This window comes from Zonotrichia leucophrys, chromosome 14 (genome assembly GCF_028769735.1).
Source record: "Zonotrichia leucophrys gambelii isolate GWCS_2022_RI chromosome 14, RI_Zleu_2.0, whole genome shotgun sequence".
NCBI lineage: Eukaryota > Metazoa > Chordata > Aves > Passeriformes > Passerellidae > Zonotrichia > Zonotrichia leucophrys.
The window spans coordinates 2,414,490-2,434,262 of NC_088184.1; the positions used below are offsets into that span (position 1 = coordinate 2,414,490).

Here is a 19,773-nt window from a genome sequence, read left to right on the forward strand (position 1 = left end):
AGAAGAAGAAGAAGGACAGGACACGCCCCAATTCCTCCATCTTACTTCTCTAAACCCCCCTGTACAGAAATCCTAAACCCTGTGTTTCACTCTCTAATTAACTGATCCCTTCACCATTCACCCCGGTGAAACCCTCCTATCCTCATACAGGTGTCGTCTCCTGTGTAGGATCAAAGTCCAGCCACCAGACACTTCTGGAACATTCCAGGACTCCCGAGCCCCCCAAGGGTGCTCTCGGTGACACCTCAGTGCTGAGGTGCTGAGATCCCACACCCAGGAGCTGATCTGTGCCCTGTGTTTGACACTGTGGAGCTGCTGGGCTTGGTTCCGGCCTTGCCTGGCTGGGTTTGGGCGCTGAGGTGCCTTCCTGGCAGTGATGAGGGGGAGAAAAAACTCCAAACCCACATTTGCACCTGAACAAGAAACTGGATAAAAAATATTCTCTGTAATATCTTCAAAAGACTTCACAGTGCTGTGACCTTATAATTTTCCTTGAAGCACAGAGCCCTGAGCTGCCAGAAGTGGCATTTTGTGTGTGTGAAGTGTGTTTGCAGGTGCTTTCCCTCCCTGCAGGCACACTGACGGGATGAGCTCTGATCCCACACTGGGCAGGGGCTGCTCTGGGGCTGAGGCTCTCGCTCTCCATCCCTGCTCCTTCTGCTCTTCCACCCCTGCTCTGGCCCCTCATTCCCACTCCAGCAGTGAAATGCTGCATTCTGAATGGACTGTATCTCTATCAGGTTCAGTCTCTAATTCAATATTATTTCTGTTTCCAGAAATAATTCCTCCATTCTGTGGGAGGAATATAATAATTGAAGTGTTTGGACTCCCCTGCAAGTGCCTTGCCCTCATGTGTTTGAGTGACTTGTGCTTTGGCCACCTGCATTGTTCAAACATTTCTGGCTCTCATAGCATGTTTATTCCTTTCCAGGTGTTAAAATTAACACAGAGGGCAAAGGGATTGTCAATAAATGTGAAAAATAATGTCAATAAAATAATAGCAGATGCCTTTTCAGGCGTGGGATTGCATCATGGAATTTGTTTTCGTGACCCAGACTGCAGGAGAGTTTACAGGGTGGCTGAGCAGTGTCAGTAAAAGCCAGACAGTATTTTTACCAGTTAATCCCCAACATCCTAGAGCTGGAATTAGGGCCTCTTTTTAGCTTTAAATGTAGGAACATGATAGATCTCCTAGGTTTTGTGAGGGACCCTTAGGACAGAATCTCTTCTCTGCAGCATGTCAGTAAATTTGCTGGACTTCAAGCTTCCCTTGCCCCTGGTAAGACTGCAAAATCCCAGGCTTACCTTTCCTTAAACTTGCTTTTCTGTGCTATTAAGGTGACAAGCTGTGAGCTGAACTGAGGTGAAAAAATGAGTTAAGAACCCAGAGTCAGTGCAGGGAATGGGCTCATCTGCTGTTCACGCTCAGGCCGTGGTCTGAGGCACTTGGGCACCAGCAGAGCTGAAGGTAAATCAGGGCAGTCATAAAGCCCAGTGTAGGAATCAGTCTCTCTTCAGCCTCTTTCATCTGCCAGGAGAGTTAAAATAATAATAATTTATATATATATATATATCTATTTCTGAGCCAGCAGTGGCAGCTGGACCAGTGTGTTTGAGCTGCATGTTTGCCCAGGCTTTTTCTGCTGTGTTTTGCCTTTGGCTGGGTTATTTTATCTCACCCAGGTGAGAAGAAGATAAAAGACACTGAACAAGGATGGATTACCAGCCTGCAACTTCCTTTCTGCAGCTTAGCTAGAAATGGAAATTGTGGGTTTGGGTCCAGGGTTCCCCACTTAAAACTGGCAGATGTTGAATACCAAAATTACACATGTGTTGTTGATCAGCATTTTGCAAACCCACTGTTGTCTGTTGGAGGATCAAAAGATCAAAAATAAGTATTTTGCTGAACAAAGGAGGCATAAGGAAAAGAGCAGTTTAAAATAATACAGAAGATGCCTCTGGTTTCTCTGGCTCTCTGCAGCTCTTCCTTGGAGATTATGGGGATAGGTTTGGGGCTTTGGCTTTTTTGAGTTTCTTTTGTCTCTCCAGTCTATAAAGTTCTGTTTCTTATTATCATCGTTTCTGCTTTCCAGAGACCTAAGATAGCAAGTTGGCTCAGAAATTCTCTTTCTCATTTTAGCCACAGGAAATGTTGCTCCATACATTGAAAGTGCTTTTCCAGGTAGGCTTGTTTGGAATCTGAGTGCTTTGGGTTCCAGGCTTTGTTTGCCCTGAGCTGGAAGTGGTTTCTGTGGGTTACAGGGTGGGACTTGCTTCATTGCTTTGCAGGTTAGGGGAAATAAATTCAATTTTTTATATACATTTTTTATATCCAGTGTCCTTTTGTGCAGTCCTGCAGTGTGAGTGACACAAAGCCTGCTGGATAAAAGACAGCGGTGTGATTCTGGCTCCCAGCTTTGTCACTGAAATATCTGCAGATAAAGAGCTGCAATTCTCTTAGGGGTATTTTTAGGGCTTTAAAATAGAAAAAAAAATTATTAATTTTTTTTTCATGTCATTCTGCACAGCTTTCATCAGAGCAGTCAGATGCATTGTGTTTACCTTTACTGGGGCTTCCCTGACTGCTTTTCAAGAATGGATGTGATGGTGTGGGGTCCTTAGGGTGTATTTGATCTTGAACTGCTGTGTGTGATGTTACACACGCTGTTGTGCAGGAGGAGTGGAAAATGGTAAGCTGGGTTTATAAGAATTAACATTATTTATATTTATATTTATATTTATATTTATATTTATATTTATATTTATATTTATATTTATATTTATATTTATATTTATATTTATATTTATATTTATATTTATAATAATACATTCATAATAACCCCAAACATGGGGTTATTATGGGGTTCTAAAAATTAACATAAAACTCTTCATTAATTATGTATGTGTGGGAAACAAATTCATAGAAAATTTTAAAATCTTGACAGAAGGCTCACATAATATACATTTGTATGTAAACTTTGAGATAAATTAACTAAGAAATGCTATAGAATAAGAGACATTGTTGAGAAATAGAACTATAAAATATATAATAAAATAATTCCGTATATATAATAAACACATAAATATATAAAATATAAAATAAATAATGATATAAAAATAAGATAATATATAAAGAAAAATAATAATATTTAATATATTAAGTAAATATATTTACTTATAAAATATATTAATTATATAAATAAATATATTATAATACATAAATATATTAAATATATTAAATATATTGAAATAATAATATTTAATATAATAAGTAAAACAATATTTAATATATTAAGATATTTTAATATATAACAATATATAAATAAATATATTATATATTTTAATATATGTATATATTATTATATATTAATATATTAAAATATAATATAATAATATATAATAATATATTAATAAAATATATATATATATATATAGTAATTAGGAAATAGTTGGCTTCTAATTTTAATAGCATGAATGATGACATCTGTATTGTCTCACCCTTCTCATGAGACTAAAAATAGAATAAAAATTTTAAAACCCCTCTCAGTTACCCCATCTCTAAGTGAAAAAATCCAACATGTGGGAAGGAATCTGCCTTGGTGGCAGGGCCCGGGGTGCTGTGAGCAGGAGGAGGACAAGGGAAGGGCAGGGCAGGACAAGGCTCCTGCAGCCCTGGCCATTCTCATGGCCCTGATTCCCTTTCTCTGAAAAAAAATCCCTAATTCCCAAACTAAACCTTGAGTGGTGACAAAACAACAGCTTTTTTTGTTGTGGTGTAAAATCCCAGTTCGCAGTTCAGTCGATGAGGGAGGAAGGAGGAAGTTTGTGTGAACTCCCTGGCTCTAATAAAGTGAGAAAGCAGTCCCCATAAATACAGATTTGGCAACTGTTGAACTTTAAGAATGAGGGAGAATATTTGCTGCTGGAAATCATGTTTAGATTCAGCTTGGACCCAAAGGATGCTGAAGCTCCTGGAGTGGTGGTTTGTGCTGGATTATTTAATGCATAGACAGTAGGTTAGTGCCTGAAAAATCATTTGGGCTTTGAGAAGGGAAACAACCAAACCAACCAGCACAGAAAAGTGAGATGCCCAAAAAACCCTGCAGTTAGAAGTAAATACATCAATGGGATTTTTTTAGTTTCTATTTGCCAGTCATGTTACATTCCAGAAATCACAATTAATAATTTATTTTACAGAGCCAGTCAGTCTAATGGAATTGTGGAGCAGCACCTTTTATTGTGTGAGGAAACCTCACCATAGGTCTGTGTTTCCTTTCCCTAGAGTGGCAGTGCCTGAATGGCAGTATTTTCTTGATAAAGTGCAAAGATGTCTTTAAAAGGCATGGAGGAAACTTTTTATTGTCTTTCTAAAAACAGAATGCAAAAAGCTGATGGATTTCAGCAGAGAAGCACAACCCAGAAATGAGTTTCCATCAGTTCAGAAAGGAGCTCAGACCTGAGATGTGATTAAATGGTTAAAGCATGGAGGCTGCAAGGGAAATGTTGGGAAGTTAAACAGTGAAAGAGCAGCATTATTATAAAACTATTTGGTCCAAGGGGTTGTAATCAATAGAATTTTGATTTTATTACATCAATAGAAGGAATGTTGCTGTCTCCCAGCACAGAGGGCTGTGGACTGGCAAATATTTAATCAGAAAAGGATGCTCACCTGTTAAACTGCCCATACTGCAGCTAAAAAGGTGAGGAGATCCATGGAGGGAGGAACAGGGGTGTATGAGAAAAGTGAGATTATATTTTTATTAAATGAATCCATAAGGCCATGACTGAAATGTTGCCATTGTTTTTAGTGTCTCTTCAAATAAGTGTTGAGAAGGGTTTCAAAAGAATTTGAATTTCCTTACACAGAGACATGAGAAGGGTAAAAATCTTTGATAGAGAAAGAAATTTTCCTGTGTGCTATCAACAGAGAAGTAAAAAGTTTCAGTTCCAAACAGGTGAAGCATCAAAAATTGAAACTTGAATATTTTGTCCAAGAATTTCTTATCAGTATTTGTGTTAATCCCTCCTTTCCTGTAGGAAAAGACATCCTGTCCTAAACAGATGCATGGAGGGGTGTCCTCTCCTAATGTAAAAATCAGATTAGATTGGATAACAGCAACATCTGACCTGAAGTAGTGAGGATAAATGAGCTGAAAGGAAGGAATAAATGACTGAATGAAGGACTTGAAGGATCAGAGCATTTTTCCTCTCCCTTTCCCTGTTTTTCCTGGCCAGTAACTTCCCACACACTACCTGGGCTGCTTTTCTTCTGCAGGCCCTGCTGGGGATGGGGATTCACCCCAGGGCTGCTCTGGGTGTCCCTGGGGATGGCAGGATGGAGATGCAGCCTCACTTTGTGCTCCTAAATCCCCTTTATCACTTCAGGAGGGAGCTGCAGCCTCTCCCTGTGCTCCTGAATCCCCTTTTCCCACTGCAGGATGGAGCTGCAGCCTCTCCTTGTGCTCCTAAATCCCCTTTATCACTTCAGGAGGGAGCTGCAGCCTCTCCCTGTGCTCCTAAATCCCCTTTCCCCACTGCAGGAGGGAGCTGCAGCCTCACTTTGTGTTCCTAAATCCTCTTTTCCCACTTCAGGATGGAGCTGCAGCCTCTCCCTGTGCTCCTAAATCCCCTTTTCCCACTTCAGGATGGAGCTGCAGCCTCACCTTGTGCTCCTAAATCCCCTTTTATCACTTCAGGATGGAGCTGCAGCCTCACCTTGTGCTCCTAAATCCCTTTGCTTGTGACAGGATGGAGCTGCAGCCTCTCCTTGTGCTCCTAAATCCCCTTTTCCCACTTCAGGATGGAGCTGCAGCCTCACTTTGTGCTCCTGAATCCCCTTTATCACTTCAGGAGGGAGCTGCAGCCTCTCCCTGTGCTCCTGAATCCCCTTTATCACTTCAGGATGGAGCTGCAGCCTCAGTTTGTGCTCCTGAATCCCCTTTTATCACTTCAGGATGGAGCTGCAGCCTCACTTTGTGCTCCTGAATCCCCTTTTCCCACTTCAGGATGGAGCTGCAGCCTCTCTCTGTGCTCCTGAATCCCTTTAGCCCATGACAGGAGGAAGTTGCAGCCTCACTTTGTGCTCCTAAATCCTCTTTTCTCACTGCAGGATGGAGCTGCAGCCTCTCCCTGTGCTCCTGAATCCCTTTAGCCCATGACAGGAGGAAGTTGCAGCCTCACTTTGTGCTCCTAAATCCTCTTTTCTCACTGCAGGATGGAGCTGCAGCCTCACCCTGTGCTCCTAAATCCCCTTTTCCCACTTTAGGAGGGAGCTGCAGCCTCACCCTGTGCTCCTAAATCCCCTTTTCCCACTTTAGGAGGGAGCTGCAGCCTCACCCTGTGCTCCTAAATCCCCTTTTCCCACTTCAGGATGGAGCTGCAGCCTCACTTTGTGCTCCTAAATCCCCTTTATCACTTCAGGAGGGAGCTGCAGCCTCTCCCTGTGCTCCTGAATCCCCTTTTCTCACTTCAGGATGGAGCTGCAGCCTCACCTTGTGCTCCTAAATCCCCTTTTATCACTTCAGGAGGGAGCTGCAACCTCACTTTGTGCTCCTGAATCCCCTCTGCTCGCAGCCTCTGGCTTTTCTCACGCCACCACAACCTGGGGGAAGCCTGGGATGTTTATACCCAGCCTTATTTATAATAACTCCCGTTTATTTTTGTGCAGACGGAAAAGAATTTGTGTTTGAGCACACGCATCTGATTTTTTGTTGTTCTTTGCAGTGGTTTTTAGTGGTTGGGGTGGGTTTGGTGTTTTTGTAAGCTCAGAGAAATGCCAGGGATCAAAGCAAGGCAATGTGAAGGAGGGAGCCAAGTACAGAGACTCACTAATGCTTCTGAAATTCCACAGCAGTAGCACTAAGAAAGCCACAGCCGTTCTATGAAGATCTCATCTGTTATTATTTTGTCAAAAATACACTTTGCAAACACTGCCATGTCAATATTCAAAGTAGATGACTTCAAGCAATGAGTGTTTTGGCTCAGTGTGCAGGAGCTGTTATTCTTTATAATGCTTGCAGGATCTCAGACCTTGAAGAGCAGTGAAAGGAGTGGTTTGTGTTCCTCAGAGAAACTCCAGAGAGCTCAGTTTTTTTTCCCAGGGCAGAAAATATTACTGTGTTCAGTTGGTTTATTGGGGTTGTTGTAGCCTGTTCCCTGTCTTTGCTTCCAAGAACCACCTCTGGAAAAAGCAGAATTGCAGGTTAAAGCTTGCCAGAGGACAGATTTGCTATCAGGCACTTTGAGGTTGTGCTTCAGCATTTATTTTGGATAAATTTCGGGGAAGGAAGTGAGTACAAGATTGATCTTGGCCTTTATAAATAGCACTCCAAGCACCTCATATCATTTTCTGCATTGCCATGTCTTGAGTTACTTGGTTGCGCAGCAACACAGACCAAAAATTGCATTTTCACATAAAATAGAAGCTCCTCTATTTATTCATTCCTTATTGTCATGTTCCTTAATTGATTTAAAGGTGCTGCTGTGGATGTTTGTTACTCCCTGCACTGCTTGTGTGGAAAATGACAGTGCTGGTTGTACCAATTCCCTGGAAATGTCAAAGGAGGATGAACAGTTCTCAAATGATGCATTTTAGTTACACCAGTACAGTTCTACTCAATTAATGACCCTTTTCCTACCCAAATATTTCAGCCTCAGCCTGGGAGGTGCTTTGTGAGGTGTCACAGAGTTCCAAGGGACACTGAGGCAAATGGAGTTTTCCCATCATAGGGATTTAATAACAAACAAGTATCAGCTAAACCATGTTAGCAAAGTTTTGTAAAGATAAAAGATTCTTACACCTCTCCTTTTGCAAAACTTTACAAAAATAACCTTTTTCTCCTGCTGGCTCCACACAAAACACATGCAGGATATTGGTTTTTCTCTTTCTGTCCCAATTTAAATTCCCCCTTTTGAGTAACACTCCTTGTGCAGGGATATGGTGGGGCTGGGAGCACGAGGAGGGAATACAGAGATTTTTTGAGTCTTTAGTGCCAACAACCAAGCATTTTAGCCACATTTAAAGCCTGGAGGACAGGGTGGCTGCTCTTGGTGTGCTGAGGGCTGGTGGGGTTGGCAGGGATGGAGAGGACAAGGTGGGCAGTGGGGTCAAGGAGCTGATGCTTCAGGCTGGGATTCTGCTCTCCCAAATCCATTTGCAGTGTCTGGTGTGTTGTAACCTTTCCTCCTTTTCCTCCTTTTCCTCCTTTTCCTCCTTTTCCTCCTTTTCCTTCTTTTCCTTCTTTTCCTCCTTTTCCTTCTTCTCCTTTTCCTTCTTCTCCTTTTCCTTCTTCTCCTTTTCCTTCTTCTCCTTTTCCTTCTTTTTCTTCTTTTCCTCCTTTTCACTCTTTTCCTCCTTTTCCCTCCTTTTCCCTCCTTTTCCTTCCTCCTTTTCCTCCTTTTCCTCCTTTTCCTCCTTTTCCTCCTTTTCCTTCCTTTTCCTCCTTTTCCTCCTTTTCCTCCTTTTCCTCCTTTTCCTCCTTTTCCTCCTTTTCCTCCTTTTCCTCCTTTTCCTTCTTTTCCTCCTTTTCCTCCTTTTCCTCCTTTTCCTCCTTTTCCTCCTTTTCCTTCTTTTCCTCCTTTTCTTCTTTTTCCTCCTTTTCTCCTTTCCTCTTTTCCTCCTTTTCCTCCTTTTCCTCCTTTTCCTCCTTTTCCTCCTTTTCCTCCTTTTCCTTCTTTTCCTCCTTTTCCTTTTTCCTCCTTTTCCTCCTTTCCTCCTTTCCTCCTTTCCTCCTTTCTCCTTTCCTCTTTTCCTCCTTTTCCTCCTTTTCCTCCTTTTTCCTTTTCTCCTTTTCCTCCTTTTCCTCTTTCCTTTTCCTCCCTTTCCTTTTCCTCTTCCTTCCTACTGCTCCTTCCTTCTCTCCTTTCCTCTTTCCTTCCCTTTCTCCTTTTCCTCGGTGTGGAGCTCAAACTGGAGATAATTTTCCTGCATGCAACAAGATTGACAAAATAATTTTCCTGCACGGCGCAGTAAGACATGAAAAGTGCCTTTTCTAAAGTACAATAAACAAAGAAAAGATGTTTGTGTAGGAAAAAAATTGGAGGAATAATAGGAGCAGGGAAATTGCTCCTGTTGCTTTAAGGTAGCTTTTAAAAATAGGAGTAGTCAGTTAATGCTCCAGCCTTTTCCACAGTAAACATATAATTGTGAGCTGATTGTGGTGAATTCCTAAACAACAGCCCCCATCAGCAGAAGTCTGAAAGAGAGAACTCGACATCTGGAAGCCAGCAGCAGTCAGGATTTTATTAAGCAGCACTGCCAAATAAAATCTGAGCGCTGCTATAAATGATATAAAAATAAAGATTGGCTATGGTGTAACATCTCGAGATGCCAGCAAGTGTGCCTGGCTTTGGAGCTCTGGGAGCAGCAGAGCTTTCCCAGCAGCTTTGGAGCCTGAGGGGGACATGGTGGGTAGGGATGTGGCTTTCTGTGCTGCTTGTCATGTTCAGGAGCTGAAGCTGTGAGTGGAATAAAGAGAGAAACTGCAAAATTGCTCTCAGTGTGCCTGAGTTATTTTTATTGGAAAGGTTTTGGCCACGTTCAGTCTGTGTTGTGTACTACAGAGCTAAAGCAGGGTTTATGGAATATGATTTTCTGTCTGTGAAGGAGGTTATGAGAGAGTGACCTTACCACAGGGAGCAGGAACCTGCCCTGTTCCTCAGGCTGCAGCTTGACACATCCATTTCCAGTGCTCAGCCTGTGCATGGAGCCAATGAGTGAATGGGTGATGGCTGTGCCAGCCCTGCCTGGCTGTCAGGGTGAGGGAGATGGGAGCCAGCAGCCATCCCAGCAGCCTGGGGCAGCATCCCCTGGGAATGTGGCCTCTGGCAGCACAGAAAAAGGAACATTTTCCCCTTGTGCACACTCCCTTTGGGGGACATCGGTGCCCCTCCGTGCTGAGCAGGACATTGCCCATCCAGTGGAATCAAATGAGACTTTCTGTGAATTCAGAACGCTGTGATTAAGAGCTCCTTCTCAGCCTTTGTGTCTAGAAATAGCCCAGAACACCACAGCACAAAGTTCAAGGATGTAAAAGAAGTGCTATGTTAAATGAAATTCCGATCTTTCATTTTTTGAGCAGGTTTTTGATACAGCTCAGCTTGATACAACCTGCTATTTACCAGCCTGGCCTTTAATATTGGATCTGCTTTCCAATTATGCTTCAATTCATACACCAGTTGCAGAGGGCGTGTGTGGGTGTACGTGCGAGAGAGGGAGATTGATTTTGTTCTTTAAAAATGTGAAGTCTGCACTAACTATGAAAACCCATCAGAATTTCTAGCACTTAAATGCCATTTCCTTTCTCAATGTGCTACCAGCACTAAGTAATGTTCACGACATCTCTCTGGCAAGTGAAGGAGTACATGCTGCTTTTGCAGAAGTAGAATATTAATACAGATATCAGTGAAAACCAGGCTGCAGCTCCTTTCCAGAAGTAAAGAGTTAAAGTGAAAGCTCAAATTATGACTTAAATGCAAATACATTAGGTCTTAGCTGTGTTTTTCAGAAATACATGAGTGAAAATGGAATAAAGAGAGCACACGTTGCTGTGTGTCGGAGTCACCTCTTGTGTCTGGAACAGCAGATTTGGGGAACCTTTGTGCCACCACTTTGCACAGAGCATATTTGAATTCCTGGTTGTTTTTCCCAGCCAGTCTTTTCTGTGTGCTGTATTCCTGAATCTTGGCAGTGCTTTGGTGGTCACTGTGTCCGAGAAGCCCTCAGGAGTGTTCTCTCTGCCTTTCTGTAGCTCTGACTGGTCATTTCTGTTTCCTGTAGGTTTAAAGACCTATCTGATCTCGGGCCAGAAGGTGAAGGAGCCCCAGTGCAGCTGTTCCCAAGCTTTGCTTCCTGGCTTGGAGCCTGCAGACGGAGCCAGGACTCCGGGGACGTCGGCAGCCGACAGCTCCAGCGACCCCTCCAAGACAACCAAACAGGTGGAGAAGCCCAAGGTGAGCTGTCCTCTCAAAGCAGGGCTGGGGAAACCTTCTGGGCTTGTTTATGCACTGTTTTACATATTTACATATGTATGGGTGTGTGTGCATAGAGTGACAAAACAGAGTTTGAGGGAGGAAAAATGTTCCGAGTTAAATGGCTCGCTCCCCGCTTGGCAAACAATCCCTAAAATAAGGTGGTTTCACATAAATATTTCTATTTGTATTTCAGTTCTGAGAGGTCAGTGATGCTTTTTAAATGGTCTGGATTTTACAGGGGGGAAAGTATATGATTTGTTCAGCTGCTGTAACTTCTGGGATTTTCTGCTTTTGCTGCTTTTGCTGTTCCTCTGCCGTGAAGGTCATGTACCTGTGAACCTTGCCATGAGTATTCAACAGACATCCCTGCAGAGGATAATTGGATTGTTTTTGTGATGGGAGAAAATGCTCTGGTGGGTTGGGAGATTGGTTTATCTGCTTGCTCTAGAAACCTATATCTGGAGCTGAGGGCAATGATTTGTATGGATTCAGCTTGGAGGAATGATGACACTTTGTTATGTTCACACCTCTCACAAGATCTCTTGACAAGGAAATCTGTGAAACAATGTGTATTGCTTCAGAGCTTTGCTGTTACTCTCCATCTTCCATCTCAGAGCAGATTTCCCAAACAACAGATGTCTATTCTCTCTTTTCATTTGTGCTAAGAATTCCTTCTCCTGGGCTGCCTGAGGTGGGCACAGATGTCAGAGCCAGGGGTGGCCATCTGCAGGTCCCTGTCCTTACACTTCAGTGTGGCCACTCCTGACTGCATCTCTTCAATTCAGGTTTGAGACCCAGCTGACAGAGTTGATGTGGGGATAATGGATAATTTTCATGCTACTTCATTTTTACTGCTTCTCTTTTTTTTCTGGATTGGGACAGCATGAGTAGGGCACCTTTACCCTGCCTCTGCTCCCAATTTTAAGATTTGAAGTAAAAACACTGGATTGCAGGTGAGATCAGCTGGAGGGCTGACCCAGAGAAATGGTCCAAAGTGGAGTGAGCTCCTTAGAGCAGGCTTAAACACCTCCTTAGGCCAGGCTGTTTAACCACAGAGGGGGCTGTAGCCATCTTTATCCTCCCCAGAATGTGCTCTGGGTGTGGTTTGACAGCATCCAAGTTACGGCTGATATGTTGCTATTCCTTTTCCTGTGTAAGAAAGAATATATGTGGCATCCTACTGGCACCAGCTTTCCTTCTTGCCTTTCAGTGAAGGCAAAGGCAAATCAGGCAGGAAAATACATCTTAGAGCTGAGGGGAGCTGTACAGATAAAGCTGTGAGTGCTGCCCAGGCTGTGGTCCTGCAGAGCTCCAGGTGTGGCAGTGACAGAAACTCCTTCATTTCAAGCAGTGGAGGAAGAGGAATGTGCCAAGTGGAGCAGGATTGCTGAGCTGCCAGTGAGGAGCAGAAGGGAGAGAGGAGGGATGAAGCCAAGCAGTGAAGCTGCTGTTCTGAGAGACAGTGAGGATGCCTTGGGAATGTCAGACAGCAGAGGAGGCTGTGACTGAGGATTAAACTGCACTGGAGGATGGGACTGACCCCCCTGCAGCTGAGGCTTGGTAACTTTGTTATGTACAAACTTGGGCTGGTACTTGTTAAAATGATCTGGGTGCAAAATGGAGTCTGTGGTTAAGGATCAGCTCTGAAATGTGGGGTGATTTCCCTTGCACCACTCTTCCTGAGCAGCTGGGATGTGATGTGGAACATGCTGCTGCCCCACCACACTTTGTCCCTGATGTTCTGTTCTGGGACTATTGCTGGGTTAATTTAGAATATCCTGAGTGGAAGGGATTCACAAGGATCATTGCAGTCCCCCTCCTGGCTCTTGAGATGTTTCATTGCTGAGTGAAAGTCTGTAGAGTGCAAAAATATCAGCATGAGTGAGATAGAGAAACTACAAGAAGCTGCTCAGAAGAGCATTTCAGACAAGTGCCAGCCCAGATCCAGCTGCCTCGGCTGCCCTGTTGTGCTCCAGCTACTGCAGAGTTTGTGTCTGGAGGTGCCTGGTTTTGCTCACCCCCTCAGCACTGCAGCTCTGGCCAGGGATTCCCTGAGGGCCTCCCAGCTGTGGCTGCTGAGCCTGCCTTGCCCCAGGGCTCTGGTGCTGCTGGGTGAGCCCAGGTTTCCCTGGGACTGTGTGACCCTGCCTCCAACCTGTTCTGAGCCTGGAGAGGCAGCACAGCAGTGTGGAGCATCCCTGCCTCTCCAGCACAGCCAGCTCCAGGGATTCCTGACTGCACAGCACGCTCTGGATGTGCACCAGCCTTCTCTGTGCTGGGGACAATCACACAATCGTGGCATGGTTTAGGTCCTTCCAACCTTAAAGCCCATCTGGTTCCACCTTCCACTATCCCAGGTTGCTCCAAGCCCCCTCCAGCCTGGCTTTGGACACTTCCAGGGATGGAGCAGCCACCACCTCACTGAGCAAACCTGTGCCAATATTTCACCACTCCCATTGTAAAAAATTCCTTCATTGTGTTGAATTTAAATTTCCTCTCTTTTGCTTTAAATATATATGTATGCTAAAAAACCCCCACAAGGTATGACTGCAGTTTGATCAGAGATCATGCACAATTTTTGAAAAGGAGTGGGTTTCTTTTTTACAGCTTTTGGGCTTTTCGTGAGGGTTTTTTTTAAAGCCTGCAGCTTGCTGGTAGGGTCTGGAGATAATCATTTGCAAAAGAATCATGACTTACATGCCGACTGTTTTAAATACAAAGCTGGAAATGGTGTCAGTGTAGGAGGAGATGACTCCAGCTCTGCAAAAGAGACTTAAGTAGGAGAGGCAAAATTACAGGCGAGTTGAAATATTTTTATTTTAAAGGGAATAAGTGGCTATATTGGATGCAAGGGATGACTTTCACATTTTGGGCTTAAAAGGATGTTCTAGAGGACAAGATCTGTAAAGGAAAGTCAGGAGAGAGAATGCAACAGTAATTGATCCATGAAAGGAATTGTATTTCCTCCTCTGGTGTATCTGTAGTTCATTTAACTGCAAACCTTGTTGCAGTTTGAATGTCAATAAAATGTGTTTACATTACTGAAATGGTGAACACAGAGGGTAAGAACTCTGAGTAAATCTATAATAGCAGGTGGGTTTTTGAATGAAAACACTCTACCCTGCTTAAGTGGTTTTGGTGTCAGTTTATCTTCCCTATCATCTTTTATGACATGCCTCACTTGACAGGGAATCATAAGCTGTTGTAAAAATGTTTTAATGATTGCTTGGTATGAAAACAGAAAGTCCTTTGCTTGTCTTAGTGTTTGCTGGCAGTGCATTAATGTTTTATTCATGGCACTGAGGTCACAGCGCACAGCCTGTGAGTGCCTGCCATGGAGAGGGAAGTTAATGATGTTGACTTGAACACATGGGGAAAGTCAGAGGAACTTCTGCCTCTTCTCAAAGGTCAGGCTGCTTTTCCAAGCCCTTTGTCTTCTGGCTTCACCCTGGGAGCTGAGTGTTGGAGGTGGTCTTGCTAATTTATTAGCAGGATCAAACAGGGAGTGGTTTCTTCAATTTTTGTTATTTGTGTTTTGTCACCATTACCTGACTTTTGCCATGAATAAATCTAAATCTAACTCCTAGAGGGTTAGTAAGGCTTGGTAGCTCACTGCTGATTTATTTTTTAGTCCATCTAGCAATGCCTTCCACCAAGTGGCCAAGACATTTGTGATAGTTACTCAGAGATTATTTTTAAGCAAAACCATTTGAGAACCAACTCCACAGTTTCTTCAGCTGTGTTGGTATTTGTTCAGACTGCACAGGTTCAGAACTGGATGTAAATTGTTTATCTGATGCCAGCTTAGGAAACTCAGAGTAATTTCAGTGGCCAGCCTGGACTGTGTCCTGAGGAACAGCAGGCAGGATGATCTGCTGGCTGCTGAGGAGGCTCCAGGTCCTACATGAAATCCTTTGAGAGGCATTGGTGAGTGGGTAGATGGCACAGGGAGAGTGGGCTGGGAGAAAATTAAACAAGCTGGGTGTTTCCAGGTGGGACATCAAAGGTGGAAAAGGAGCATTAGGTGAAAAGTTAGTCCTGAAAAGACTCAACATGCTGGTCTCTGAAATGGGGAGCGAACCTGGAGGCAGAAGTTGTGGGTTTGGACTAGAGAGGCTTGAATGTGTCCAGAACAAAGAGATGTTGAGTTTGGGACAAAAGGCTCAAGTTCTTGCTGGAAAACTTGCTGTGGTGTTTAGCAGCAGACTTTGGTGAGCCTGGTCACCCTGGACATCTCCAGAGCCAGGAGGGCTCAGGGTCCCTCTGAGCAGGATCCTGCCTCAACTCTGCCTGCCCTGGAGAAGAGAGTGAAGAACTTGAAGATACAATTCCAGGCTTAATTCCCCTAAAGAAGATTGCATTTTAACTTGAAGGAATTAGCTTGTTTTAAGAGCTCAAATGCAGCATTTAAAGTTTCTTCCAAAATGCACAACCTGAAACTGGTACAAATGCTGATGGTTTTGCTTTCCTTGTTCCCTGTGACATTTGCTGGGTGTTTGGCTCCAATAGCCTGAGCTCTCCTCCCCTGTCTTAGGGCTCTGTATGAAAAAGCAAATTTGCCTTTATTCATTTCAGATTTGTTGCTTTCCATTTCCCTGGACTGTTCATAATGCATCATGGTGTTTCATGTTTTTTCTGGATTTTGCTGCATTTTGTGCTGTCTTGTCTCCTAATGGCATTTAGATCCCTTCACAGGCAGGTTTCACCCAGGGAAATTGCACTTCTCCTGCTAAAGAGTGTTTCATTCCTCTTGGGGAAGTCCTTTGCCTGTGCACAGTGATTACAGTGTATCTGTGATCTTACACTAGTGAAGCTTTCCTGGATTAGATTTAACTTCAGCAAACAGCAAATCTGTGATTTATTTTTGAAATGGTGCATTCTGTTCCAGTCAAATTTTGCTCCCTGCCTCCCATTCTGTAGCTTTGTTTATCTTTGAACCGTGCTGCAAGTATACAAGTGGACTGAATTACGAATTGCATCATCCTACAAGGACACCAGAACATTCCTGGCTAAAATTCTTTTGTCTCATTTCAGCCTTGCCCTTCATGTAGTACCACCCTTGCTCCCCACTGCGATGTCAGCATAGATGAAGGAGCTATCCAAAATGGTTGTCAGGATGAGCATAAAAACAGTACAAAGGTAATTGAAGTATTTCTCACTTCCCTTTCCCCCTTATTTTTCTGCTTCCCCCAGCTTTCTTATTTTTGCACCACTATTCCTTTATCTAAGCTCTTAAGCAGCAGAACTGATTCTGATTTTTTTGTGTTCAGAAATTTAGTTGAGTCTCCCTGCCCCAATTTTCAAAATTTTAGTAATTTTGTGAGCTCAGCTTGATTCTGAGAAGGACCTGAAATTAGGATTCTTTAACCTATGCTGATGGTGCCCAAAGAGGGAGGCCCAAGGAGCACTCCCACACTCTCCATGCTCACAGGCTGGGTCACCTCACACAAGTTCTGTGTCTCTCCAGCATCTCCTGCATCACCACTCTAAGACAAGGTTGTTCCTGTTCACACACAGAATTCACAGCTTTCTGTCACTTTGCATCCTTTCCTGACCTACAGAAACAGCCTCTCTCATATTCCTCATGCTGCTGCCACGCTTGTTTCCTTGCCTGTTGCTTTGATATTCTCACAAAAGCCACCTAATTCCTGTGCCATGCCAGACACTGCCTGTTTGTTGTCCTGTTTGTGGCCTTTGCAGCCTCTCTGCTCTGCCTGTTCCCTCTCACTCCTCCCTGAATGTTCAGCTAAATGCAGACTGAGGACCAGTGCTCATTACCTGGTTGTTACATATTCAAATAAATAGAACATTTTCCCTCCTTGGAGAGAATCACTTCACAGACACACTCTGAGACAGTGAGCTTGTTCTTCATGTCTGTCTTACAGCTCTTCTCACCAGTAAAGCAGATTGAAAACCTTGCCAGTGCTGAGCCACTGCATTAATGTGTGTTTGTCCCTCTCTGTACTTGACATGTTGTCTCATGCTGATGCTAAGCTCAGGAGCAGGGCCTGCCTCACTGGGCTGGAGGGGTGTGTTACACAGCAGCTCTGTGCCAGAGTTCCAGGAAACAGCCTAAGAAAAGAATAAAACCGTGATCCCTTGAGCCCTGAGGGAGGTGTCAGCAGGGACTTGTCTCAAACCAGCTGGAGATCTCTAAGCCAGAGAACATGTGGGAGATCTGCCTGGGCTGCCAAGATGGTAGGCAGGAGATGCTTCTTCCCCAGGTGGCCTCTGCCCACCTGCAGGGATCTCCAAGAACCAGCTGAGGAGGGATTGACTGTCCTTAGGTGCCAACTGCCTGCTTGAAATTGCTTCCTACTGTACCTGCTTCATGTGTGTGAATCAGCAAATCATCTGCCCTTCCTTGGAGAAGATTTCTGTACAGAGTTGAGGAAGAGCTCTGTAATTGCACTGGAGGAATTCCAGTGGAGCCCAAGTCTCACTCCTTGGGTTTGGTTTGGTTTTTGCTCAGCCCAAAATGGGAGCTGTGTCATGGCTGTCAGTGAGTCTGGGATGCTGTTCAGCTGAAGGCTCAGAGGACAGCCACATGCACAGAGCTGCTGTGGCATTTGGTTCCCAAGCCTTCCTTGCAGCCTCAGCTCTCTTGGGAAGCAGAGACGGAAGCTCCCTCTGCCCATCTCTGTTCCCTTCCCACAGCCCGTGCTGCACTCCAGTCCCTCTCTTTGGGAATGTTAATGATGTTTAATCATATCCTTGGACTTGTAAGCCTCTGGAGCTTCCTTGTCTCCTGCTGAGAGGAAACTCCACACAAGCCTCCAAGTTCTCAGGGAAACCCTACAGCCTGTTCCTTCAGAAGTCCCAGTAATGTTGGAGCTAACAACATTTAATAAATAGGGATTTTCTCCCACACAAACAGTTTCATACTCTAATCCCTGCCTGTAAAGATTAACAGAGCACAGAGAAACCTTGAGCTGACTGAAGGGAAGAATTTTCTTGGGGATTTGAGCCTTTGCCAAGAAGCTAAAGAGAAAGTCCATGCTGACCTTCTTTGAAAGAGAGAAAATTTCACTGCATTTTTTCAGATGATCTTGAGGAACAGCAGGGAAAGCAGACAGTGCCTAGGAGTCCAAATCTTTTGTTTGAGCTGATTATGGCAAAAACTGAGTTCTTGGTTTCTGCTTTTCAAGTAACAAGTGGCTGCAGTGGTGAGGAAGAGGAGAAAGATTATTTCACAGGGGAAAAAAAGATTAACTATGACTTTTAAGTTTTTCTTTAGGCCTCAGGTTGTTCTGGGAGATGCTCTAAGCAAATATAATCTTTAGCATAAGTTAAGAAAAACCAACCCACCAAGCAATGAAGGCTCTCACTAAGAGCTAGTTGGTCAGTTGATTTGGTTTCCCTTTGCTGTCCTCCTCACCCCAAAACCAGAGGGGTTTGCCCTGGTGTGAAAGCATTCACAGGGGTCTGAGGGTGAGGGAAGAGATGAGGATCTGACTCCATGTTTCAGAAGGCTGATTTATTATTTTATTATATATATTATATTAAACTATACTAAAAGAATAGAAGAAAGGATTTCATCAGAAGGCTGGCTAAGAATAGAAGAAGAAAGAATGATAACAAAAGTTTGTGTCTCGGACAGAGAGTCTGAGCCAGCTGACTGTGATTGGCCATTAATCAGAAACAACCACATGAGACCAATCACAGATGCACCTGTTGCATTCCACAGCAGCAGATAATCAATGTTTACATTTTGTTCCTGAGGCCTCTCAGCTTCTCAGGAGAAAAAATCTTAAGGAAAGGATTTTTCAGAAGATACCATGGCTACAGGCTGGCTCTGCAGGGTGCTCCATAGCCCTGTTCCCTCTGGGCAGCCTGGATAACCTGGCAGAGGTGTAGGAGCACTTGCTCAGGAGCTGCTCAGTGTCTTCTCTCAGAAAAGAACCTGGTGACATTTTATGTGAGAAATCCTTGTGCCTCTCCCTTCCAAGAGTGTCCCTGTGTCCCCTGGTGAGCCCCTGCTGGGATCTGTGGCTGCAATCCCCTTTCCCTTCTGCTGATTCTGGTCTGCAGCAAAGCATTGGCAGCACCCCAAGGAAACCACCCCATTTCCTATTCCTTCCTCAGCTGCTGTCACTGTGCTGGGAGCACCTGCAAGCTGCCAGAGCAACTGCTGTGAGGGCTGGAAGGGCCCAGACTGGGCCTCCTTCCATCTCCTGGCTCCCAGCACGTGGCTCTGGGGCTCCCACAGGGTGGGGATCCCCATTCCCCCAGGAGGGAGGAGGAAGGGCAAGCACAACCCACCTCCCTCCTGCTTTTCCTGCAGCTCCAGGGAGCCATTCCAACACACCTTGTTGTGCCTTCAGCTCTGGAGGTGCTGGCTGTGACAGGAGCCAAGGCCAAGGGCTTCCTGACCCTCCCCTGCACAGGGTTCTCCTGCTGCCCCCTCAGTCTTCTCTCTTCCCTGGCTCTGTCTGAACCTTTCCCTTCACCTCTCTGTGTTCATGTGCCTCCTTTGCTTCACAGGACGCATCACACAAGGAAATGGAACTGATTTTGCATGGACAGCCAGAAAGAAGATATTTTTTAACTTTAACTAAGTTGATTTTACAATGTCAGTAACATATTTCAGCACGTGGTTGGGGTGGTGATGATATTTATGGTATTTATTTATGGTCACTGTGGTGGCATCTAAGAATAGTCTTCTGGAGGAGCTTGTCACTTCTGTACAAGCAGGAATGGAGAAACTTCTGTCATGAGTGGGCTTCAGGATGAGGATAAATGCTACATGATAAGTGATAAGATATGGAGGGGGGGAGATGAACACTCAAATATGCCAAGTTT

The 19,773-nt window shown here is 44.3% G+C and overlaps 1 protein-coding gene across 2 annotated transcripts in view; it reads left to right on the plus strand.

The window, feature by feature from the left end:
* Window positions 1–19,773, plus strand: part of ADCY9 (adenylate cyclase 9) — a 95,887-nt gene that overhangs the window by 38,646 nt on the left and 37,468 nt on the right. The window contains exons 2-3 of one of the 2 annotated variants that reach the window (XM_064726417.1): window positions 10,778–10,950; window positions 16,006–16,110. In XM_064726417.1, the coding sequence (XP_064582487.1) occupies window positions 10,778–10,950; window positions 16,006–16,110 (278 nt within the window). The remainder of the gene's footprint in view (window positions 1–10,777; window positions 10,951–16,005; window positions 16,111–19,773) is intronic. The other variant, XM_064726418.1, reaches the window with a different exon arrangement.